A 27959-nucleotide genomic window follows, 5' to 3' on the forward strand; every position below is an offset into this window, starting at 1 on the left:
CGTAAAACAGTAATGTCTAAGCATTATTGAGTTTCAGTCTGAAGGGCGCCGTAGCTTGTGAAATTACTGGGCAAATGCGACTTTAGATCTTATGTCTCAAGGTGACGGGCGCAATTGTAGTGCCGCTCAGAATTTTGGGTTTTTCAAGAAACCAAAGCGGCACTGCATTGTAATGGGCAGAACGTATCAATTACCTTCAGCTGAACGTCCTGCTCGTCTCGTCCCTTATTGTTAAAAATAACCAAAAACACTAGCGCGGAAAAAAGTCTACTTTTGAGCAAATGTATTGAAAATTATGTATGACAAGAGATTTTCGTTGGTACTTTGATAACTTCTAACTAACAGTTCAAACGCGCGACTGTGCACGACTCGAAAACGGGCAAGTTGGTGCCGGCACACTACCGCATCAGCAAGTCTGCGTGGCTGAAGGACGAGACATCGCCAGTGGTGGCGCGCGTGTCACGTCGTGTCGCGGACTTCACGAACCTCGATCTCACCACCGCGGAGGAACTGCAGGTCGTGAACTACGGGATCGGAGGACACTATGCGCCGCACTTCGACTATGCGAGGGTATGATTGAAACATGATAATATGTAATATAATAACTTTTTCACATCTCCAGCACGTGAAACGCATTGCTACGTGAAATCTCGCAGCAAAAAGCGTGAGGCAAAGTGATTTAAATTTCGAACCCCACGCGACCATAGATCCGGGAAATACTCCGCGTTAAAAAAATTAACAATGCGATCCGGTGCGTTCCAAAACTCATTTTAGCCTAGCGTATTATGTCATTGTCACAAAAATTTATATGTTACTTATCGAAATTTAGATTGTAATAAACATTGTTATATGTATATTATCTTAATTGTTTCTCTTACTATATAAATATTCACTACCCATAACACTTTTCTCGCTAGTCGGGGTGAAAAGTTGTATGTTTCACACGAGAGCAAATTTTTTTTTGTCTCGTGCCTTTAAATCACTCATTAACGTAATTCAATTGTAGACTACTTCCCCAATTCGTAATATAAAGTCAGCAATCGCTGCAAAAAAAAAGCTTGCTCACTTGTTGAACAATAGTTTGATTTGTATTAATTTACATTTACTTTTTTTCTTACTTTGTGTAAGGCATTGGCTATTTGACGTTTGAGAATGTGTGTTGCATCACTTTACATATTATGTTATTTTATTGTAATGATTTGTAAAAGATGTTTTTTTTTTACTTTCATAAGTGTCATTTCCGTGACCTATATGATATTTATATAGTGATATAAATTGATTTTGATTTGATTTGATTTAATTTATGAAGTGACGAAACTAGGTTGATGGTCACTTGATGTTAGGTGATATGCCGTACGTGCTGTTCAAGATTCTCAAAAACCCAAAATTGTGATCATGATAAACATTATTAATTATTACAATGAATAACCTTATGTTAACTGATATGCCGTAACCGAAAGGCGCGGGTTCGAGTCCCGTATCGTCCATGAATTTTAGTACAAATTACATTTGTGTATTTATTTTTTGAATTAGAAAAAGCGTAACACGCTAGACTAGAGTCGTATCTCGCAGCGCGTGTTTGTATTTGTGGTCTTAAGGCGACACTAAATGCCGGCGACCTTGAGCGATATGAGTTCACGGCTCTCTTGTAACAAAGCCAATATTTTCAAAATTCTTGGGTCGAAAATGTTTCATTGTAACAGGCGCAAACTACTTAATTGCTTACAATCCTCATTATTGATTACTAATCTGAATAAATGTACCTACATAAAAAAGTAGAATCTATAAGAACAACTTTTATGATAGTAGTGTATACTAAACAAATGCATGATGCCGAGAAAAAACTTGTTTAACTGCAAATAAAACTGGTAGTTCATAATAGCTCTGGAGTGCTAACTTTAACCAACAATAAGCATTAGCAACCTACAAGTAAGACTATATTTTCACCACAAAACTTGTCTAAAAACACCTTGTTTGCATGTTTTCTGTTTACCCTTCGCCTTGAGCATTGTCTTTTTAAGAGCAGTTTTTACTTTAACCACGATTTCTGAGTTTGATACGTTCATGCCTCACTTCACGGCTCTCTCATGAGCCGGGAATCGTTCGCCTTCGTTCTTTGTATGTGGACCACACCTTATATGTTGTTATATTGTGTTTCAGAGTCATGAAAGCTCGTTCAGTTCCGTAGATGGAAACAGAATCGCGACAGTTTTGTTTTACGTGAGTATAATAAAATTTTACACCATAATATTATTTATTATGATTATATTATAACAAGGCATAATAACATTGATAGAAAAGTGGACATTGACAATCAAAAACTATATATTAAGATGAGAGTGATTGTATTGCAGTGTCTATTTCTTTCGATTGGCAAGCTATATATCTCATAATTTTGTACTAAATGCATAAAGATCCCCCTTAGATCATTTATATGTCCAGATAGACTGTAACCGCTGTGAAGTCGTCCAAAAATAGCGGCGAACTGTTCACTTCTATTTACAGCAAAACACGCACACTTGCATAAAGTGACGTACAAATCGCGAGTTTAAGACGTAGCTTGTCACGCACACTAAAGTTATAAACCTGGCCTCATGTATTGCGTAACTTAAAGATGTACTATCTTGACGTATAAATTATCTAAGACGAGCCCATTGCTCATAGCTTGTTTATATATGGAAGGCCCACTCCGTTGGACTATACTCGGAGTTTCAAAGCCACTGACAAGCCCAAAGGATTCCGAAAGTGGCAGTGGGGAGGGCACATTAAAAAAAAACATAGCTCGACGGACAGATTGCCGTTGGGGCATTAATGGCAACCACATACCGGAAGACGCAGTGTTGGTAGGCCCCCAAGATTGTCCGACGATCTGGTCAAGATAGCCGGAATACGTTGGATGAGGGCAGCGTAGGGCGATCGTCGTGGAGATCTTTGGGGGAGGCCTTTGTACAGCAGTGAACCTCTTCCGGCTGATGATGATAGAAGACGGGTTATTTAAGTCATTTTAGATGATATGATAATCATATCATTTTTTTGTTGAAGATTCTTATACCTACATTATCTATCAAATGACTCTACAGACTCAGTAAGCCCCATGGTGTATGCATGGTTGTTTGTACTGCTTGCACTAATCTTCTGGTCTCTATCTAAAGAGCGCACCTCCCCATAGTATCGTATATCAAAGACAATGGAGAAAGCTGCATTTCAATAATATACCATTCCTCATTTTTCAATTCCATATGGAATAGGAAACTATTTTCTGTCACATTTTAACTAACACTAAGCTAGAAATGCTAAAAATAGATTCAAAGAAGAACCATAACATAGATCGGTTATTGTAAAAAGTAGTAAAAATCGTGTGGGATCTTCATTTAGCTTTCGCGCTTTATATCACCGGGACACCAAGGTGGCGCAACCAGTCGCTACACCAAATTGGTTGCGCAACCAAACTGATATAAAATGAGTAACATTCTATAGATCTGTATATATTTTGTTGGTAACGGCGACTGGTTGCACCACCGTGGTGTACCGGTGAAATATAGCCCTTAGAGCTTGAATTAATTTGTGAATATGATGGTCGTGATTGCTATCATAATTAGTAATCGCATAAAACAAATATTTCACTATAGATGTCTGATGTGGCCCAAGGGGGCGCCACCGTCTTCACTGAGCTGGGTCTGAGCGTGTTCCCAGTCAAAGGTGCTGCCGTGTTCTGGATGAACCTGCACCCGTCCGGGGCTGGTGATCTGGCCACGCGCCACGCGGCCTGCCCTGTACTCCGTGGCTCCAAATGGGGTAAGACTCGATACTTTCAATATTCGAGCCGGTTTTGATTTTGTGTCACACGGAAATTTTCCACGTCTTAATGAGTATCTTGAATTGCGACGGGGTAATCCGTGGACATTAAATTACCTATTATGTGTTTTAACTTTATTTTTGTGAATTTCTCCACTCGTAGATAAAGTAAAACACTGAAACCACAACGTATTATAAATGTAGAGTTACTTGCCCCGATTAGGCTCTTAGATGTTACAATGGCAATGTCTTCTATTTGTTTTTTATTACAATTTTCATAGGGATCTTCATTATTTACCATTTATGACCCATGTACTACGTTATAATATAATTCTATTGGTGAAAGAATTTTTAAAATCAGTCAAGTACTTTTTGCGTTATTTTACTTTTGTAATTTTACGCACGCAGGGAGTTGTCTGCAAGTAGTTCAGGATCGTAGTAGTATTTACTGCGGTCGTGATATTTACTCACATGTCTTCTTCAACCAACATCAAACCTTTAATATATGCCCTTTTTTAACCGACTTCAAAAAAGGAGGAGGTTCTCAATTCGTCGGTTTTTTTTATGTTTGTTGCTTCAAAACTTTCGATTGGGTGAACCGATTTTGATAATTCTTTTTTATTTGTGCTTTTCGTGTGGTCTCATTGTAATTTGGTCCAGATCTGACAATGGCATCCATGAGAAAACCATAAAAGTCTTAAATTTTTCTATACATACGTATAGTAAAGTGAGATAAGATGGTTGGGTGAGAGTTTGGTTAGGTTCTGATTACGGAATCCATGGCGAAGTAACGGAACTCTTCAATTCTTAGGAGCAAATTAACGATACTCGGCCGAATCTTTTTTATGCTATACGGATATTCAAGTCATCTACCAATACATAGTTATGGCCAAGTAATCGTCGTAGTCGAATATGATGATCAATGGGACTCCTTAACGACACAGTAAGGCAAGTGCGATCGTGTGTGGCAGGATTTCTAACTGTCTGTAATCAAATTGAAAAGCGCTTACATTCATTGCTGCGTTGAATAATTTAGTATATCTACACATATTTAGACAAATTGTTAGTAAGTGTACTTTAAATTAAAAAAATAAAAATATTTTTAACAAAAAAACAACCGACTTCAAAAACACTATTATTCCAAAGCAATAGATATAATGTGCACTAAAAAGTATAAAAATAGTTGCGTATTTTTATACAATCTAATTAATAAATCTAATTCTAGTTACGATTATTTTAATTTTGGAGTCGGTGTCAGCCAAGATAGGTTTGTAACTACATACATAGTTATAGGTGAGATGTGCTTGAGTCGTGAGGAGGCGAGAGCGGGTCGCCGCGGACGGACACCGATTCCAAAAATAACAATAATCGTAACTAGAATTAGATATATAATAATTAGATTGTATAAAAATACGCAATTATTTTTATACTTTTAAGTGTATATTACATACACAAATAAAACCTGATAATTTCCTAATATGCAAATATTGGTGTTGAGCGGGTTATCAACTGTAAAGTAGAGTGAGAGTTGAACAAAGCAAACAGAATTTTATAGCGAGGCGGTACTCGATCGGTTAGCTCAGTTGGTTAGAGCACCGGCACGGAATGCCGGAGGTCGTGGGTTCGAATCCCGCATCGTTCATAAAATTTTGTTTTGGTGGTGTGTGGTTTTAAGTATGCGGGGCCTCATATCGTGCGGGGCCCGTAGCAATTGCTACTCTTGCTACGTGAAGAATTAACCGGATTAATCCGGCATTGATAACCTGCCCTGTATTGAATGTCCAGGAGAGTTAACACTATATCTCGGTGTGTTCTACTTCATTAATATATATTCCTGTCTTGAGCAACTCGCGGGCATTACTTACTAGAGTTCCATTGTAAGAGATGTTTAATCATACCTGCTATACTATCCGCGAAGTTGTCGTCCGACGGCAGACATCTCCGGATTCAACCGCAGACACTACGGTCTTCCTTCGTCTTACCCTGAGGACGCCCTATTTGAGACTGATACACATATAGGTGAATATTTTTAACTTTTATATACCAAGCTTTACTTTCAGAAGGTAGTCGTTCATTATGGACCTCCATTCCTACATGCTGACATACTTGCGATGCTTATTCAACCGTTCCTGCAAGTTGTCTATTTCTTGGTCTTCATTAATTTTTTAAATTTAGAATATCATCTATATAAAACTACTATATATGCTCCCCAGTACGAGCTCCTTTCATTTGACCGCATACAACTAATATCAGTTCTAACTATTGTCGATCAAGTCATATCCGACTAGATTTATTAGCGTTGCGTAAAGATGTGGGTTCTCTACATCATCTTCTATCATAGACATCTGTATATATTATGGGTGTGTGTCTTTCATGAATTGTTCAGTTCCAACAAGAGAATTGTAGCATAGTACATCACCACAATGCCAGACACACTATACAAACGCGCGTTTTGCAAGAAACTTCCATAGGCTGCATTATTTCCGAACCGATACGACTTGGACACCTTCAAGTTTAGAGTAATACTCCCACTTCTGAGGCCGGATCAGCATCTCGTGAACTCTAGTATTGGGGATGTCCATAAGCGAATAGTATTTCTATTCGCTTACCCTTGATTATTAATATTTCTACTTTTATTACATAGCTTCAAATATTTTCCGTCCATCTATTGCATGTTGCATTACGGTCGGCCACGGAGTAGGGGTAAAGTGAAAGGCGCGCGGCAGAGTAGCCAAGGCTAATATGGCGCCTATGTAAGCCACATTAGCTAACCGAGTAGCACTTATATTCTCATTCATTTGTTCAAGTGCTCCGCGGTATTCGATAGAAATATACCAACCACGAGATATAACATGACGATCATCAACACAACTTACAGTTTTGGCTCAAACCTTATATAATATAAAACCGTATTTAGTAACAAATTTAGTAAATCAAATGAAATCAAAATCAGTTTATTCACGTAGGTCACGGAAATGACACTTATGAATGTCAAAAAAAAATTTTCTTATCTTTACGAAGTAGCGGTAGATTCACTACCGCTACTTCGTAAAGGGTTGAGCTAATGAGAAGAAGTAGCAAGAAACTCATTGCCACTCTTTTATATCAAGATTTACATTTAAGTACATCGATTTACAAATCATTTCAAATTACAATATCATATGTAAAATGATGCAACAGACACACTCAAACGTCAAATAGTCAATGTCTTACACGAGTACAGTAGCTGCATCATCCACATACACCATAAATAAATAAAGGTATTCTAATAGTAGGTAAAGTTAATAAGTTGAATGCCCGTCGCCATGTTGATGTTGTCAGTTAACTGTCTACATTTTACACTTATATAATATAATTAAAGAATTAAATTTATAGTTGATATAATAATTTATATTTAAATAAACATTGTAGTCAGCTTTTATAATACGTTTATCATTGGAATGACTGGATTTATTAAATATTCTGTACTCTAATACGCAGATTAAATTAAAATATAGAGTTGGATATCTAGTTTATAGACTGGCGATTATATATCATTCCATTTTATTACCCTAAATCGAATAACTTTCTCAAACTTTAAATTAAATTACGATCCGAAAAAAGCTTCACTTGCATCGTGGTTTTCTGTATCAGGCTCTTTATCGCGCTGTGCTTCCCCGGGGCGTACAAAGAATAGGGAAGTGGGAGGCTCCTTGCACAGGAAGGTGGCTAGATTATGGGTACCACAACAGCGCCTGTTTCTGCCGTGAAGCAGTAATGTGTAAACATTACTGTGTTTCGCTCTGAAGGGTGTAGCTATTGAAATTACTGAGCAAATGAGACATAACATCTTATGTCTCAAGGTGACCAGCGAAATTGTGGTGTTGCTCAGAATTTTTGGGTTTTTCAAGAATCCTGAGTAGCACTGCATTGTAATAGATAGGGCGTATCAATTACCATCAGCGGAACGTCTTGCTCGTCTCGTCTCTTATTTTCATATAAGAAAAAGAAAAAAAAAGTCCCAGGCCCAAGGGTGTCCTAAGAACGACTAGGGGCATTAGGCACCAGTTGGAAGCTTCTTTGCACAGGATGCCGTCTAGATTATGGGTACCACCACAACGCTACATTTATTGCCGTGAAACAGTAATCTGTAAGCATTATTGTGTGTCGGTCTGAAGGTCCTCGTAGCAAGTGAAATTACTGGGCAAATGAGACATAACATCTTATGTCTCAAGGTGATGAGCAGTTGTAGTGCTTCTCAGAATTTTTAGGTTAGCATAATACAAACATTTCTTTTCTTTCCAGTATGCAACAAGTGGATCCATGAGGCTGGTCAAGAGTTAGTGAGGCCGTGTAGTCTGGAGTATCAACCAGAAAACATGCATCTGAAGCTGCCGCGAGGTGTTCCTAAGTCTTTTAGATAGATTAACACTTTTGATTACAATAAGTTATTGTTATCCAGTGAAAGACTTAGCATATCACGTTGGAGACGAAAAATATTTAATAAATAAATATACTTAATTACAATTTCAGTAGATATCCAAAGAAAATCTTCGTACTTTATACAAAAAAATGTTTTCTTCTTAGTTAATTACTTCATGTCCTAAACACATCGTAAAATGTCAGATTTTTATCGAAGGAAACTATTCCAATGAAATACAACTAATGTATAAAACTAGGCCGTATTCGTAACTAACATTTTTGATATGAAATTAACACGAAACAATTAAAATAAGTGAAATTGACATTAAACTTTCTTATTTATAAATTCAAATGTATTTGCATTACACAAAAGCATTATAAATTGCAAATGCGACTTTGGCGAAAAGCTTGTTTTTTGTTGTTCAAAATTAAGTATTATTACAACTGGTGAATGTTGATATTGTATTAAATATGTCAAAATCAATAAAGATATTTATCCAACTAAAATACAATTTGTGCACTAAACATCAATTTCGGCCACTCGACGTAAGAGAGCGCTTTCACCAACAGTTTCTCTAGTAGTAAACAATTAATTTGAATATTTAATGCTGGCGGGTGCGTTATAGTTATTTATGCAACTGTTGTGTAATAAGGGGCATTAAAACACGAATGTGGATTTATTAATAGTATCACATGAGTGTTTTAATACCTAATTATCAACAGTTGCATACAAGACTTTAATCTTCACCCAGAATATGAATCCTCTAAAAGATTCTGGAACAGTTAGCTTATTGCTAACATTAAAACACCAGTCCTAGTAGTAACCTAATATCATTCATTACTGATTATATACAAATAAACTAAGTATTAATGAAAGAATTATTTTACTAGTAATTTACATTTTGTATAGTGTAATAATTAAAATTCACTCGAATATAATGTTCTTTTGCAGCGTTTAAAATGAATCGCTGATTTTTTGTAAACAAAACAATAAAAATATCAAAGAAAAATGGCGGGGATTTGAATAACCTACTTTTTTTTACGGCGCGCGACGTTCTGGGAGTGTGGAGCGCGCGTAAACGAAAATGTTATTTTTTTGAAATTCATACAGATACCACGCATCGAGCAATAAGAATGTGGCTGTCTGTAGAAACTCTTTACGCATGAAGGGATAAAAAAAACATAGGAGTGTTGTTATGAAATTCAGTACACCATTAAAACACTCTTTTAGATGATGTAATGGTTATTAGAACATTGGGTGTTTTAATGTTGGCAATAAGCTAACTGTTTCAGAATCTTTAATAGAGAATTTAAAGCATGGGTGTTGATAAACAAAATTACTGTACGATTAGCACATTTAAATTCATTGAAATAGATGTCATATCGGCATGCAGTTGTTATATATTTCTATATCGAGTACCTAATGCAGAAAGATTTGCACTTTTCAATGAGAGGTTGATGTCACCATATCACTGCAATAACTTTTAAATAGATGTCATATTCGCATGCAAATCGTAGCTATTTTTCTAATAATAGTAATATTTATTGTAATATTCTTGTAACGATCGATACGAGACGTCATGTCACAGAAAATAGCTAATGGCGACTGAGTGGCTCTTTCACTTGTATTTTCTATTCCGTGATACGTAACCTCTGTTTGCTGAGAGTTATATTAAATCCAAGAAAATAAAATTCGGTTTTTAATATCATTACAAATTTTACTTATATATACTGATGTCACCGGCTGCATTGCGCTTGACAACAGCTGTGGACCACGTACCACAAAAGATGTTGCGACAATTAAGCGACAGTCGCTATTCTTACACTTTTCATAATATGTGGCAACTTTCAGCAATCAGCCATATCATACCTACCAATGTTGCCATATTAATTTTAAAATTATTTTAATTAAATAGAGTTATGATTCATACAAAACGTAGCCATATTACTAAACGGATAGTATTTTATTATAACAAAACTTTCTTGCCTACTAATGAATTTATAATTATTTAATAGATTCCATAGGGAACATTATTATTGTAATAAATAGAGGCTGTTTATCGTTTTAATTTGATTTTAAATTAATATATTAAATGTAATATTAATGTTATTTTATATAGTCTGCTTGCTTTGATGGAGACGAATAGTTATACAAGTACAATATAAATAAATATGTTTAAGTACAAATTTTTGTTTTTATTTGTGACAAATTTCGAGATAAGGAATCATTGATGCTTAATACATTTAATATATGCCTGCCACCGAATTCCACCTTCGCACGACACGCCGAAAGTTAGGATATCATCCCCACCATCTGGTTGTGTGGCGTTCCTCCACAGTGCGGTTTTCAAGGAACTTTCTTCCACGTACTATAAAGCTGTGGAATAAACTACCTTGTGCGGTGTTTCCGGGACGATACGACATGCGTGCCTTCAAAAAAAGCGCGCACACTTTTATTAAAGGCCGGATACGCTCCAGTAAATCCTCTGGTGTTGAAAAAGAATGTGGGTGGCGGTGATCACTTAACACCAGGTGACTCATACGTTCGTATGTCCCCCTTTTCCATAAAAAAAGCAATATAAGAATGCTTTGAAAACCCAGATCTCTACCATCATTTATACAGGTGTGTTATAAAGACTCAACAATTATACTCCAAATTATAAAAGCACATAGTCACATTTTCATTCACCACAATATAGACCCTAGTATTTGCATCTGACCTACAATTGAGTATTGACTGATTACAACACACACAATATATATAAGATTAATTATTATAGACCATACATTTAACTGGCACCCTCAAATAAAGTCAGTTTGGTAAGCTTAGAGCTTTTCTTGCAAACATTAAAATAAATAAAACATTAAATTAAAGTATTACTACCTGCTAAACTTTTACTGTTGCTTTATAACACACTAACCAATACGATTGATGGTTGCGAAACTGAAGAGGCAGACATTTTCATTCACCACAATATGGACCCTAGTATTTGCATCTGACCTACAATTGAGTATTGACTGATTACAACACACACAATATATCTTGGATTAATTATTATAGACCATACATTTAACTGGGATTCTCAAATAAAGTTAGTTTGGTAATCTTACAGCTTTTCTCGCAAGCATTAAATTAATTAAAAGAGTTACTATCTCATAAAATTTAACTGTTGCTTTACAACATATGAACCAATACGATTCATTCAAATTCAAATATTTTTATTCAAAATAGGATGTGACAGTAATGAAAGTCAAAAAACTACCACCCATTCCAAAATGAATGCCTCAGACCTGAGAAGAACGGGCGCAACAAACTCAGCAGGCTTTTTTTTCATCAAAAATATGTTTACAAAGTAACATTGTTACTTTGTAAACAACTTATTTTTTTAATAGCCTGAGGGCGGTCGCTCCATTCATTCATTCAATTTTTTAACAATTCTTTTGAATAACGTAATACTTTTGTTTTGAACATTTTGTGGGATCCTGTTGTAAAAGCATATACATCGCCCCACAAAACACTTGATAACTCGACTTAGCCGAGTAGCAGGCATTATAAGCTTATGTCTGTTCCTGGTGTTAAGATTATGAATAAACTGCGAAACTGAAGAGGCAGTGGGCAGGGCACATAGCTCGACGGACAGATGGCCGTTGGGGCAGTAAAGTCCTCGAATGATGATAAAGGAATAAAAGTAGGACTATCTACAAAAATAAATGAGATGCCATCAAAAACATAACTTGTAAAACAAACAAGTGTTGCAACTCTATTCTAAGTGTTGAGACATAAGATTTTAATCTTATGTCTCAAGATGACGAGCACAGTTGTAGTGCCGCTCAAAATTTTTAGGTTTTTCAAGAATCCTAAGTGGCACTGCATAGTAATGGGCAGGACGTATTAATTACCATCAGCTGAACGTTCTGCACGTCTCGCCCCTTATTATGATAAAAAAAAATTGCTAATCTAACCTAACGACTTAAAGTGACCATATCAATATTAAAAATCTTTTATAAATTATTTTACAATCTAATTAATTATAATGTCTTTGTTGTGAGATACATTGTGTTTTAATAAAAGAAATTCAAATTCAAATATTTTTATTCAAAATAGGATGTGACATCACTTATTGAAGGTCAAAAAACTACCACCCATTCCAAAATGAATGCCTCAGACCTGAGAAGAATGGGCGCAACAAACTCAGCGGGCTTTTTCATGGAAAAAATATGTTTACAAAGTAATGTTGTACAATTAAACTTAAACTGTGGTATCATTAAGAAAGTCATTTATGTTATAGTAACCTTTACCACACAAACTTTTTTTAACAATTCTTTTGAATAACGTAATACTTTTGTTTTGAACATTTTCTGGGATCTTGTTGTAAAAGCATATACGTCGCCCCACAAAAGACTTACTAACTCGTAAAAGATACATTATGTTTTCACCGGATTTGTACCTATGACTCTGGGGCTGGTATTACTCGACTTAAAGTAGATTAGCTTTCCAATTACGGTTCTAACCGTACTGTTAACCCGTTCAATACTTTTTTGTCAAAGAGTAAAATGTAAAAAGGCATAAAAGGCATTTATTTTCTCAAAATTGATTTCTTTAGAATTCTTTTTGATGTCATTTCTGATATTTAATAGATACTCTACCGCTTCGAAAACAAATGGCGCTCTGAGAGAGAAGAAGCGGCGCAAGAAACTCTCCCAGCCTTTTTTTTTGCGCTCTTTTCTATAAAAATATACAAAATTGTACAGTCATTTCTATCGCTATACAATAATCAAAATCTAGTCCCAGGCTGTCCGATCATTTATATATTCAGCAGTGGAGTAATAGAATTTACGACAGAGCCATTTTTTATAAAACATTTAAATTTATTTATAGATAATGCCTGAACAGTAGCTGGGACTTTATTATAGAAGTGTATACATTTACCCTTAAAGCTATTATGTATCTTATGAAGCTAGTATGTACCAACGAGACGTGGTTCGGCTTGAGTTCGGTACACATTTGGTATACTAGACAATCGCAAATCCGTCATACGAGTAGTAACGTAGAAAAGTTGTGATGGTTTTGTGAGCAAACTATTTGAATACTATTATGGAATAGTTTGTTTTTGAAATATTTTCACGTTGCGTTGATACGAAAATGTCGTCAAGTGATTGCTATTTGACTTCTAGATAATTAAATTAGATGCTTTAGATATTAATCTACTACCGAAAAAATTACAGGTAGGTATCATAATTGGTAAGTATTCATTATTCAGATGATTTTGATCAAAGGAGAATATCAAAAATATTGAAGGCCCTTAATAGGTCCCCAATATTATTAATATTGATTATGAATGAATGAGTATGAGGTACGACAAAATAGGAATGGATACTGACGATATTATTATTATTATTCAAGTACTAGACTAAATAAATGCTTAGTTTTGAAGCCTTTTTTTATTGCCTCGCAGAAGGTATGTAAAGTAGAGTATTCACCTCTATAATGTATAAGACAATATAATGAATTTATTAGTAAAGATAAGTCAATTGATCTGTTCAGCGATAATATAACAAAATTTAAAGATAAATTAATTAAGACACTCGATTCTGCAGCGGTAGATATCACATAGATATTAAAATTGTGAATATTTTTTTCTTTATTTAGCCTTTACTTATTATATAAATTTTAACTTTCTGTACGACTTGTATTTGTGTACATGCTGTAACTGCCTATAAATATAATTATGTGTATCCCTAGCACCTTAGACTTGTTTAATGTTAATGTATCACATGTGATTCTGTTGGTAGTTCATAAATAAATAAATAAAGCTTGTCCTTAAGTCTTGGGTGGCTTGGATCCCTCAGTTCACTCAGGACTCTACACAAGTCCCTCCCTTCCCTCAGGAGCTAACTCTAGTGTACTCCGCTACGCTCACCATTTAATATGATGCTCATGACGTACCTACCTTATACAAGACACCTGGACAACATAATAAAAGACTCATGTTATGACGCTAGATGCATGTATGCTATGTATGTATATATTTTGCAGCTTTATAGCATCCACACAGACGAAGTCGCCGACAGCAGCTTGTATCTAATACTAAATAATATTATCGATTTCGTAAAGCGATAAGCCCTTTACGTTTCAATTATTTTGGACCATTTTTTTTTTGATTTTGTGTTACACGAAAACGTTGCACATTTTCCACGTCTTGGTGTATTTTGAATTTTCCAACGGGGTAACCAACCCCTGTACACGGGCTTTGAATTGTAGATTATGTGATTTAAGTTTATTTTTGTGAAATTCTCCACTCATAGTTAAAGTACAACACTGAACCACAACGCATTATAAATGTAAGTACCCACTTGGCTCTGTTCGCTAGGCTCAGGTTGAATTTCACAATATAAGAGGTAAAAAATACACACTCACGCCTTGTTCCCGTCGGGTTCCCCCGGAGCGTAAAAACAACCGAATAGGGAAGTCCTAGGCCCAAGGGTGTCGTAAAAGGCGGGCAATCACCAGTGGGAGAGGCGTCTTTACACAGGATGCTAGCTAGATTATGGGTACCACAACAACGGCGCAGTGAAATAGTAATGAAGAATTATTGTGTGTCGGTCTGAAGGGCGCCGTAGCTAGTGAAATTACTGGGCAAATGAGACATAACAGCTTATGTCTCAAGGTGACGGGCAATTATAGTGCTGATCAGAATTTTTGGGGTTTTAGGATAATACAAACACTGTTTTATTTTCAGTATGCAACAAGTGGATCCATGAGGTTGGTCAAGAGTTAGTGAGACCGTGTAGTCTGGAGTATCAGCCAGAAAACATGCATCTGAAGCTGCCGCAAGGTGTTCCTAAGTCGTTTAGATAGATAATGTTTAACACATATGATTTATAGGACTTATTGTAATCCTGTATAAGACTTAGCATATACTATCTCGTTGGGGATGAACAAATATTAAATAAATATTCTTAATTACAAAGTCAGTTGATATCTAAAGAAATCTTCGTACTAGAGTACACTTTTTTGTATAAATACAAAAAAATGTTTTCGTCTTAGTTAATTACCTAATTTCATGGTACTCATTGTAAAATGTAAGAATTTGAAGTGAAGGTGCCAATGAAATGCAATTAGTGAATAATATTCGACCGAAGTTATAATCAACATGTTTGATTGCACTTAGATCAGAATAGTTAAAATAGGTTTCATAATTATGGATCTGTATAAATGTATTGCCAATACACAAAAGCAATGATATATATTTTTTTTATTATTTATTTATCATATTACATATAACGATATAAAACTAGGTCAACTTAGCATCTAAAAAAACCACAAAGGCTAACAACTAATGCTAATAACACTTAAATAATACGTCACAACTCGCAACTTATGCTATAAATTAATTGAACAACAGTGAAAATATTTTAAAAGACATAAAAACGTATAAATATAACTTATAAATATGACTTAGCAGGTTCAAATTCTCTTAGCTGCTATAATTTTTGTAATAACTTTCAGTCTGTAATAAATGATTTTAGTATTTAAGTTTTGCAATTACAAATGCGACTTTGGCAAAAATTACCTTTATTGTTGTTCAAAATAGTCTGATTATAAATCGTGCATGTAAATTAAATGTCAAAATCATTAAATTTTCCAACCAACTGTCTAATTTTAGCACTAAGTATCAAGTACGGCCACTCAACGTTAGAGAACGCTGTAACCAAATTCCTATATTATGTGTTCTAATAGCTTTGAAATATTTTCATGTGTTTGCAACTGTTGTCACTCTCTCAAGCAGTAAACAATTAATTCGACTATTGAATGGTGCGTTAACTAAATCACTATACGATTAGCATATTTAATATCTTTGCAATAGATATCATATCCGCATGCAGTTTTATAAATATCTATCACGAATGCCTTATGGAAAATGATTTGAATTTACTGCAATACCTTTGAAATAGATGTCATATTCGCATGCAAATATTAAATATTCTTCTTATAATAGTAATATTTATTGTAATATTCTGGTTACGATCGAGACGTTATGTCACAGAAAATAGCTAATCGCGAACTGAGTGACACTTTCACTTGTATTTTTTATTCCTTGGTACTTAACCTCTGTTTGCTGAGAGTTATATTAAATAAAAGAAAATAAAATACGAGTTATAGGCTGACATTGATTTGTTGATTGATTGCGCTTGACAACAGCTGTGGACCACGTACCACAAAATAGATTGCGATAATTAAGCGACAGTCGCTATTTATACACGATTCATAATATGTGGCAACATAATTATCATCCCTACCAATGTTGCTATATTCATTTTAAAATTATTGTAATTTAATAGTTCATACAAAACGTAGCCATATTACTAAATAGATTGTATTTTATTTTAACAAAACGTTCTTGCCTACTTATGTATTTATAACTAGCTGACTCGACAGACGTTGTTCTGTATATAATAAATAAAATTATGTTTTTATATGAACTTGTCAATAATATATCATAACATCAAAAATTACTTCGTAAAATATGCACCCTGCTGTCGTAATGAAATTGTTTCACAGCAGAACTGTCAAACCGTGCGTCCATAATTTCTCTCATAGAAATTATGTATGGACACATCAAAGGAAAAACAAATTTGTGGTTTTTATTTAATTTAGCAGCATTTTCCTATTTATTCACCTTTTAAACCTTCCCTGGACTTCCACAAATAATTCAAGACCTAAATTGGCCAAATCGGTCCAGCCGTTCTCGAGTTTTAGCGAGACTAAGGAACAGCAATTCATTTTTATATACATAGATTATTTAACAGATTATTGTAATTAATAGAGGCTGTTTATCGTTTTAATTTGATTTTAAATTAATATATTATATGCAATATTAATTTTATTTTTTATACTTTGTACTTACACTTCCTATTTATACTAGCTTTGATGGAGACGAATACTTATATAAGTAGACTATAAATAAATATGTTAACGTACAAATTTTTGTTTTTATTTGTGAATAATTTGAAGATAAGGAATGACTGATGGTGATTGAAAACTCAGATCTCTACCATAATTTATACAGGTGTGTCATAAAGACAATTATACTCCAAATTATAAAAGCACATAGTCACATTTTCTTTCACCACAATATGGACCCTAGTATTTGAATCTGACCTACAATTGAGTATTGACTGATTACAACACACACAATATATATAAGATTAATTATTATAGACCATACATTTAACTGGCACCCTCAAATAAAGTCAGTTTGGTAAGCTTAGAGCTTTTCTTGCAAACATTAAAATAAATAAAACATTAAATTAAAGTATTACTACCTGCTAAACTTTTACCGTTGCTTTATAACACATTAACCAATACGATTGATGGTTGCGAAACTGAAGAGGCAGTGGGCAGGGTACATAGCCCGACGGACAGGTGGCCGTTGGGGCAGTAAAGTCCACGAATAACGACCACTTACAGGAAGACTGAGGATGTTTTTAAAGTGATAACGTTCACTTCTAGGATTAATACACAAATAAAATTTGAATAACAAAATTTTTAAAAATAAACCACAAGCTGAGAGTTGCACCTAAAATATTGCTTAGATTTACAAGAGCGACATCTCAAGTCAATTTCCTAATATGCAAATATTGGGGTTGAGCAGGTTATCAACTATAAAGAAGATCCTGTAGATGAAGCCACAACCTGAGAGTTGAACATAGCAAACAAGGTTATATAACGATGCGTTACTCGAACGGTTGGCTCAGTTGGTTAGAGCACCGGCACGGAACCGCGAAGGTCGTGGGTTCGAGTCCCGCACCGATCATAAATTTTGTTTTTAAAATTTTATTTGTGCAGAATAAATAACTGATATCGAAAAAATGAAATGAGATTAGTAGAAAGTTATTAATTAATTAGTATCGCACAACAAGGACGTCACTAGACACGCTACGGACCAATGATGGTAACGAAAATAGGCAACACAAACTTATAAGCCAATAATATAACAGACGCAGAGTAGGGATGTACCTATACTTCCAATATACAGGTTGTTTAAAAAGTATGATTTTAATTTTTTTAACAGTTTTTGTACCTATTTATTTTATTTCTAGATCGACTGTAATGTATGTTCATAGGCACATAAGTGAATTTGCCAGAAACTGTCATAACCATAATGATAACACCAGGAACAGACATAAACTTATGATGCCTACTACTCGGCTAAGTCGAGTTAGTAAGTCTTTTGTGGGGCGATGTATATGCTTTTACAACAAGATCCCAGAAAATATTAAAAACAAAAGTATAACGTTATTCAAAAGAATTGTTAAAAAACGTTTGTGTGGTAAAGGTTACTATAACATAAATGACTTTCTTAATGATACCACAGATTGGGAATGGAGTGACCGCCCCCAGGCTATTAAATAATAAGTTAATTGTACAATATTCCTTTGTAAACATATTTATTCGATGAAAAAAAGAAGTCCGCTGAGTTTGTTGCGCCCATTCTTCTCAGGTCTGAGGCATTTATTTTGGAATGGGTGGTATTTTTTTGACTTTCAATAAGTGATGTCACATCCTATTTTGAATAAAGAAATAGAATAGAAATAGAAATAGAAACACTTTATTAGCATACAAAAAACACTCACACAAAAACACAACAATTTACAATATTAATTAAAATCTTAAAATACTAAATTAAATACCGTAACACTATTATAAAGATTAAAAATAAAGTAATAAAAATAACAGTGTGAGCACTGGAACACAACACTGGTTTTCAGCAGCCCCTTGTGACATTTGGAGTAGACAGTTGCATTAGTCTTCCCATTGTTATTAATTTGTGAAGGTAGGTATCAAAGGGATTAACTAAATATTATACATATATTCTTTTTCGTGTTTATTAATTTATAGTGTAATAAAATAAAAATAAATAAATAATTGTAATAATAATAAATAGTAAATCATAGTATAATCTGTACGTAACTGTATATAATATAATAAAGGTGTCATTAGGTACTTACTATAACTGAGATATATATTACTATATATTGGTGAACATTAAAAATACATAATAAAAATACAGAATTGTGTTAATTAATAAGATACATTGCATATCAAGGATAATTATTATATAATGATTCTAAAATAGTTTTTTTATATTTCGATCTAAAATTTTGAACATTTTTTAATAGTCTAATTGGTGGCGGTAAATTATTCCAGCACTTAGTAGCGCTGTAACGAAAACTGCCCCTGAACGCTGTTGAATGATGCCGGGGCACTACTAATATCTGAGAGGCAGATCTGGTTTTTATATTATTAGCACTGCGTTGCCTTAGCCATTCAAGTTTATTATACAAGTAAAGAGGTGTTTTAGTATGTATGATACCGAAAAGCAACGTTGCTAAATGCAGACACCTCCGACCTTCCATATTAAGTATATTGGTGTTGCCTGGGTGGAATGTTCCAGCAGAATCGGGCGCACGCATTTTGCATTCGTTGGATGGAACATTTTGTTTTATACAGTAACCTAGGACCATACACCACGTCACAGTAATTGAGCTTTGAAAGTACAAGTGCTTCACATAATCTGACTCGAAGTTCTGTATTTAGATATTTTTGAATTTTGTAGATAACTTTAAGTCTATAAAAACAATTGGATAACACTTGGCTTATATATTTTTCGAAGCGCATGTTTTCGTCAATTATTAAACCTAAGTTGCGCGCCTCGAGGACCCGCTCAATGTCCGTGTTGTTGATCGTGACCTTCGGATTATACTGCTCAGTCGTTTTCACAGACACAGGGGTGCCAAGAATTATAAATTTTGTTTTTGAGGGATTAAGAATTAAAGAGTTACGATCTGACCAACTGCAAATTTCATTAAGATCGGAATTTAACAATTTTGTGGCATGTAATGTATCCTTGGGATTAAAGGAGATATACAATTGAATATCGTCAGCGTACATATGATACTTTGTATTTTTTATGGAGTAGATTACATCTGCACTATATAAATTAAAGAGCAGGGGTCCTAAAATTGATCCCTGGGGAATTCCTCTGTTGATAGGAGCACAGCCAGATAGTTTGTAGCTGCCGGTATCATCTTTGACTGCAACTGTTCTGTTATTTAGATAGCTATTGAACCATTGTACAGCCTCCGGGCTCAATGCGTAGTACACCAACTTGGAAATTAATAATGAGTTATCAACAGTATCAAATGCCAGGGGAATAATCAAGCAGTACTAGCATTGTGGCCTTACCTTCCTCCTGAGCATCCAAGATGTTGTCAACTACATCCAGTAAAGCAGTGGTAGTACCACTTTCTTTCCTGAAACCTGATTGGTGGTCCGGTAATATATTATTCGTTTCCAAAAAACGCATTAATTGTTTGTGCACAATTTTTTCAATAATTTTGGATGCTCAAGGAAGTATGCTAATTGGGCGGAGGTCTGTGTACAGTTCAGGGTTATCTTTTTTAGATAAAGGTCGTACTAGTGCGTGGCGCCAGAGATAAGGAAAGGTGCTAGACTGAAACGAGGTGTTAATAATATGTGTTAATATGGGCAGAGTATGTGACAAGGTAAGGAGTAGCATATCAAGAGACACATCATCCAATCCAACAGCCTGTGATTTTATTTCTTTGATTGCTGTGCAAACCATGTTTTCATCAACGTGTTCAAATTTAAAGACCGCTGTGCCATGACGATGTGACTCAAAATATGTTCGGGTTGCAAGCGTTATCTTGTTAGTACCTGGAATGTTAAGAAAATGGGTATTTATGTCTTCGGGATTGTTGAGGTGAGAGGGTAGTAGTGTCATGTTTAGGTTTTAATCTCACCTGGTCCTTTATATGTTTCGACATGTTCTTAGTTTTGCGGGAATTAGCGTTTATGTATGTACTGAAGTACGCTTGTTTTTCTCTTTCTAAAGCTGGTGTTACATATTTTTTTAAATATTTGTATCTCTCAACATACACGTCAAGCTTCGATTTTTTTGCTAAGATATGAGCTTCATCGTGACACTTCATAATCATCTCCATATTATAAGTGATCCATGGATATCGGTTATGTTTTATTTTTATTGTTTTTTTAGCTGCATGAAAGTCAAATAATGATATTATATAAAAGGTCAGGTGAGAGACAATGTCATGTACATTATTTAAAAGTAATAAATTGGTCCAGTGTATGTTGTCTAATGATTGGTTAAATGATTCAATGTCAATATTTCGTGGTTATATTTTATCTCTCCGTATGTTCAGAGTACAAGTTAAAAAAGCATGACTACTGAGCGACTCAATATAGTCTATTGTTAAGTTTGTTACAGAAACGTTAGTACAAATACAATCAATTAGAGTCTCCGACTGAGCAGTAAAATGCGTGGGTTCTGAAACGTGCTGTGACAGGTTGAAAGTATTGAGAAATAATTCAAATTTTTTACAGTTGGGGTGCTTGCGGTCTAGAACATTTATGTTAAAATCTCCTATTAAGATTAGGTAATCTGTCCACATAAATGAGCCTATGGTTTCCGTAAGAGCACTAAAAAATAAATCCGGATCCAACCACGGCGGTCGGCATGCCGTGCCTACAACCACCGTTTTACCTTGCATGATGAGCTTGAACCACATCTGTTCTACCGTAGACGTAACAGGATGTTGCAAGACCCGCGCTGTCAGCCCTTTCCTAATGTAATATCCAACGCCACCCCCGCGCGAGCGAACACTGCGTGGGCGCGGCGTGTGTCTCAGCCTGTAGTCCGCGAGTTCAGGAGCACGAGCGTCCTGCCCCGCCCGCAACCAGGTCTCCTTGAGAGCCATCAGATCAACGATGTGGCGCCGCATAGCCACCATAAACTCGTCATGTTTAGTGCCAAGTGAGCCTGGGTTGAGGAATCCAATTTTTAGTTTATTTTTAAGAGGCATAGTTAATATTTAGAAGAATATAATATATAAGTATAACATAATAATATAATAATAAACATATTAAATAATAATAATTGTAAGAAATGATGCTCATAGTAGTAGTAGATATGCCTTATGAATATGTATATGTGTGTGCAGTGATGTATACAGGAACAATAACATACTTTTGTGATTTTACAACATTTATAAGAATAAGTTCTATTGCTACACAGTTCGGTTATGCGTGGTAATAAATAAAAATAAATAAAAATCGGTACATTTAAGCCGATAGAAAAAACAAATAAAATAAGCAACCAACAACCAATTAATTACAATTCCAAAACACATTTTGACAAAATTACTATACAACAAATTTGTTTTAAATATATATCTAAACAATAAGGATTTTAAAAACAACTTATGAAGCAGTATATCGCCAAAGTCTAATAATTTAACTAAGCAAAATCCTTTTTTAAGTTATGTTCCGACCGAATAAGATAAGGTTTTGACGTGCTATCTCGTCTAGCAAAAACTCGTCCACCCTTTGTCCAAACGAAACGCCATTTTTTACTTCGACCTTGTTGCTCACGCGCAAGATGGAATAGCTTGCGGTTGTCGTAGGTTAAATGTTCGTTAATATAAAACCGTCGCGTTTGGCCTGCTATTGCGGTCCCGGACGTGTCAGCACCCCTCCGCACTCTCGCAGCGCGAAGCAGCTCGTCTCGTATGTGACGGCGAGTGAGGCTGACCACAATCGGACGAGATCGCGAAGTGCCCCCCTCCTCCGCCGGGCGCCGAGGGCCGCGCCGCGCCGCGTTAACAATATCGCAGTCAGATAAAGTCAGGCGAACTTTCTGCGCCAGGGTGATAACAATATGCGTAACATTTTCATTATTGCTCTCCGGTATACCTGGTATCTCGATGTCGTTCAATAATTTGTCTTGCTCAGAATCATTTATTTTTTTCTTGAGTTCGTTTATCGTACTTGTGAGCTCTTCATTCTGTTCAATATATTCTTGCACTCGTATTGCGGGGGAATTCTCCTCTAGTTTAGTAACACGGTCCTCGATACTTTCGAGTCTCGAACCGAATTCACTGACTATTGCCGACAGTCGAGTCATATCGTCTCTGAAACTCGATATTTCGGTACGCAAGAGTCTAATTTCTCGTACTAGCGAGGATGATTCCCGCTGCTCTGTATCCAAGTAGACGTCCACGTCTTCATCTCGGTCACGGTCAACGTCTACCGGTCTGCAAGTCTTTGGTTTTTGCATCTGGGCTTAATTTATTGCATTGTTTGTAATACTTACACTTACTACACCTAGCGCCATCAGTGCTGGCGAAGAATTTGCCACACGTGTTGCATTTGTTCGTCATTATGTATATTATATTTAATTATTAGTAACGAATAAGCACTCGATACAATTTCAAACAGTTTGCAAAGAATTCAATAGATGGCAGTACGTATTATTTCACTATTATTAATTTGTCGAAGTAATAATATTTCGTTTGTATTTTTTAAAGATATTTCAAAATGAATTTGCACAAAATAAAGTTCCCAGGATAAACACTTTAAAATTTTTTAGAAGTTAAATTAATCGAAATTCAACTTTCAAACCTTGAGGGTACTTGACTATTTGTATCAATCAGCTGATCGACTGCTGGTTTCTTTATTCACTTTTTATTTCACAAAAACACATTTTTTTAAAAAGATAACACTTCACGACTTAGATCCGATAACTATTCACAATATTTACAAGTTTTTTTAATGGTTTAGTTGTTTTAAATAATTTTAATATCAAGTTTACTGGGAAGTAAGAACTGTCACTCCAACTGTCACCGATACTTCTGAATTACTTTTGAATTGTATTAAGTAAACGGGGTACTAAATGTGCTATAGTTTACTCACCGTATAAATTTCTGGCGTTTCGATTTCATAAAGAACATGGGACAAAACATACCCTACCCTGTGTTAACGTGTTAACGATATGACTTAGGAACATTCAAGAAAAATGCATCTCCCACCTTGAAGGCCGATAACGCATCTCTTGATACCTGTTGTTGCCGATGTCCATGGGCGGTTGCCTCACCACTCTCGATCCCGTAAGCCTCTTCTTCGATTGCTCCCTCTTCTATAAACAATCCCTTCTAGCAAAACTAAACTAGTACCATCAGAAAGGTCATTGAAAATATAATATATCTACATATATTGTATGGGGCAACTTTGTAGCTTGCGAGTGAACAAATATATTCAGCGTTAAAAATGCTGTGCTGTGAATTAACCCCACGTATTTTCAACGTTTTCGCGAATAACCGTAGGGTACTTAGAACTATTATGTGCTTGAGTCGATGTTTCGTAAATCCAGTATGCAACCGTATAGCGACAATCGGTGAGAAGGTCAAAATTATTAAATAATAGTAAAAACGATTGATGTGGATGATTTTATACTATTCAATTAATTATTTGATTATTCCTTTTTTATTAACCAACTTCAAAAATGGAGGAGGTCCTCAATTCGTCGGTTTTTGTTTATGTTTCTTACCTCAGAACTTTCGACTTGGTCAACCGATTTTTTTAATTCTTTTTTTATTTGACAGCTGGTGCTTTGCGAGTGGTCCATTTCTACATCCGGATCAGACAATGGCGTCCATGATAAAACCATAAAAGTCTCAAATTTGCTATAAGTATGTGCGCGGCAGATGAACGAATAACTCAATATCGCGCAAACCGATTTCAATGATTCTGTAAATAGATACAAACTTACCTTGGCTGACACCGACTCCAAAAATAACAATAATTGTAAGATAATTACCCCCTTATTCATAATAGTCTGCTAACTTTAAGCATTGCTAATTCTCACTCTGTCTTCTTCTATTGACCTAAGTCAGAATGAGAAAAAACACTCCTAAGCGGCGGTTGAAAGTTAGCGGACCATTATGAATAAGGGGGTTATAATCATTAGATTTTATAAAAATACACAATTATTTTTTTAGTTTTTTGTGCATATTCAATGCCGTTCTATACATTCGTCATTCTGCATATTATATGTAATGTTTTGGAATAGGTTTTTTGAAGTAAGTTGTTTTTTTTTAAACTTTTTTTATTTGAGAAGAGGACAAAGGAGCGTATGGATCACCTCATGTCAAGTGAACATTGCGGCTACCATCCTCCTGCTACACCAGAGGAATCGCAGGAGCGACTACTGAAATTCGGCAAAATATTTAACAAATGATGATAGAGATCTGGGGTTACAAAGCATTCTTGTATATTAGCAATGTTTTTCCACGAAGAATTGCTTATCTGGAAATTTGTCACAAATAAAAACAAAAATTTGTACTTAAACATATTTATGTATAGTCTACTTAAAAAGAATAACATTAGGTAATATTGCATATAATATATTAATTTTAAATCAAATTAAAACGATAAACAGCCTCTATTTATTACAATAATAATGTTCTCTATGGTGTCTGTTAAATAAAACAAAGAAAGTTTTGTTAAAATAAAATACTATGAATTTAGTAAAAAAAATTAAAATTAATACGGCAACATTAGTAGGGATGATATTATTTCAGATTGCTGAAAGTTATATATTATGAAACGTTTAGGAATAGCGACTGTCGCTTAATTATCGCAATATTTTTTGTGGTACGTGGTCCACAGCTGTTGTCAAGCGCAATGCAGTCAGTGACGCTGACATTTGCGTTTAGATAGGTTATGTTTAACATATACGATTAAAAGGACTTATTGTAATTCAGTAAGAACTTAGGGCTATATTTCACCTTGAGACTAAGGTTGCGGAACCAGTCACCGCAACCATCCAATTATTTACACCTATACACTATAGTTACTCACCTGGTGTCCGATTGGTTGCGCAGCCAAGCTGTCGGCGCGGCCAGCTCTATGTCTAGTATCTCAGTGTCTAGTTTGGTAGATTACGGACACCACGGTGAAATATAGACCTTAAAATATCTCGTTGGATATGAAAAAATATTAAAAAATATACTTGATTACAAAGTATCAACTTATTAGGATATCCTATCTTCGAACTTTATGCAAAAAAATGTTTTCTTCTTAGTTAATTACTTCATGCCATCATTGTAAAGTATAATAATTTCGATGCCTCATTTCCAAAGTGTAATAAGTCTGAAATTCAGTAAGTTTGAGACAACTAAGAGAAATTGTTCCTGAATCTAAAATTCCTATCACGAGTACCTAATATAGAACAATTTGAACTTGCAAATCACTGCAATTACTTTGAATTTGGAGTTATATTCGCATGCAAATCTCAACTTTTTTCAAATAATAGTAATATTTATTATATTAATATTCTTGTTACTATCTAGACGTCATGTCACAGAAAATAGCTAATTTCGACTGAGTATACAGACATGATGATATGTGTTGCCAATGATGACATACGGAAGGCAGACGTGGTCGCTAACTATGGGCCTTATGAGGAAGCACATGGTCGCTCAGAGGGCAATGGAGAGGGCTATGCTCGGAGTTTCCCTGCGAGATCGAATCAGAAATGAGATCCGTAAGAGAACCAAAGTAACCGGCATAGCGCAGTTGGTTGCGAAACTGAAGTGGCAGTGGGCAGGGCACATAGTCCGACGGACAGATGGCCAGTGGGGCAGTAAAGTCGTCGAATGGCGTACCGGAACACGTCGGATGAGGGCAGCGCAGGACCGATCGTCATGGCGAATTTTAGGGGGAAGCCTTTGTCTATCAGTAGAGATCTTCCGGCTGAAAATGAAATGAATGAAAATACAGACATGTGACACACTCGCGATCACTGCGTGGCAATTTCACTTGCATTTTCTATTCCATGGCACGTAACTTTTGTTTGCTGAGAGTTATTTCAAATCAAAGAATATAAAATACGGTTGCTAGACTCATTACAAATTGCAGCTCGCAATGTAAACGCAAATGTCAGCGTCACTGACTGCATTGCGCTTGACAACAGCTGTGGACCACGTACCACAAAAAATATTGCGATAATTAAGCGACAGTCGCTATTCCTAAACGTTTCATAATATATAACTTTCAGCAATCTGAAATAATATCATCCCTACTAATGTTGCCGTATTAATTTTAATTTTTTTTACTAAATTCATAGTATTTTATTTTAACAAAACTTTCTTTGTTTTATTTAACAGACACCATAGAGAACATTATTATTGTAATAAATAGAGGCTGTTTATCGTTTTAATTTGATTTAAAATTAATATATTATATGCAATATTACCTAATGTTATTCTTTTTAAGTAGACTATACATAAATATGTTTAAGTACAAATTTTTGTTTTTATTTGTGACAAATTTCCAGATAAGCAATTCTTCGTGGAAAAACATTGCTAATATACAAGAATGCTTTATAACCCCAGATCTCTATCATCATTTGTTAAATATTTTGCCGAATTTCAGTAGTCGCTCCTGCGATTCCTCTGGTGTAGCAGGAGGATGGTAGCCGCAATGTTCACTTGACATGAGGTGATCCATACGCTCCTTTGTCCTCTTCTCAAATAAAAAAAGTTTAAAAAAAAAACAACTTACTTCAAAAAACCTATTCCAAAACATTACATATAATATGCAGAATGACGAATGTATAGAACGGCATTGAATATGCACAAAAAACTAAAAAAATTATTGTGTATTTTTATAAAATCTAATGATTCTAACCCCCTTATTCATAATGGTCCGCTAACTTTCAACCGCCGCTTAGGAGTGTTTTTTCTCATTCTGACTTAGGTCAATAGAAGAAGACAGAGTGAGAATTAGCAATGCTTAAAGTTAGCAGACTATTATGAATAAGGGGGTAACTATCTTACAATTATTGTTATTTTTGGAGTCGGTGTCAGCCAAGGTAAGT

At 35.0% G+C, this 27959-nt stretch overlaps 1 protein-coding gene across 8 annotated transcripts in view; it reads left to right on the forward strand.

The window, feature by feature from the left end:
- Nucleotides 1-27959, forward strand: part of LOC126965388 (prolyl 4-hydroxylase subunit alpha-1-like) — a 213086-nt gene that overhangs the window by 35122 nt on the left and 150005 nt on the right. For 2 of the 8 annotated variants that reach the window (XM_050808963.1, XM_050808969.1), the window contains 4 exons: nucleotides 346-570; nucleotides 2161-2220; nucleotides 3630-3795; nucleotides 8080-10383. The exons of 5 other annotated variants lie outside the window; for them this stretch is intronic. In XM_050808963.1, the coding sequence (XP_050664920.1) occupies nucleotides 346-570; nucleotides 2161-2220; nucleotides 3630-3795; nucleotides 8080-8198 (570 nt within the window). In that variant the 3' untranslated portion in view covers nucleotides 8199-10383. Of the gene's footprint in view, nucleotides 1-345; nucleotides 571-2160; nucleotides 2221-3629; nucleotides 3796-8079; nucleotides 10384-14936; nucleotides 15071-27959 lie in introns of those variants that run through there. One more of the 8 variants, XM_050808965.1, reaches the window with a different exon arrangement.

Source organism: Leptidea sinapis, chromosome 7, assembly GCF_905404315.1.
Source record: "Leptidea sinapis chromosome 7, ilLepSina1.1, whole genome shotgun sequence".
Taxonomy (NCBI): Eukaryota; Metazoa; Arthropoda; class Insecta; order Lepidoptera; family Pieridae; genus Leptidea; species Leptidea sinapis.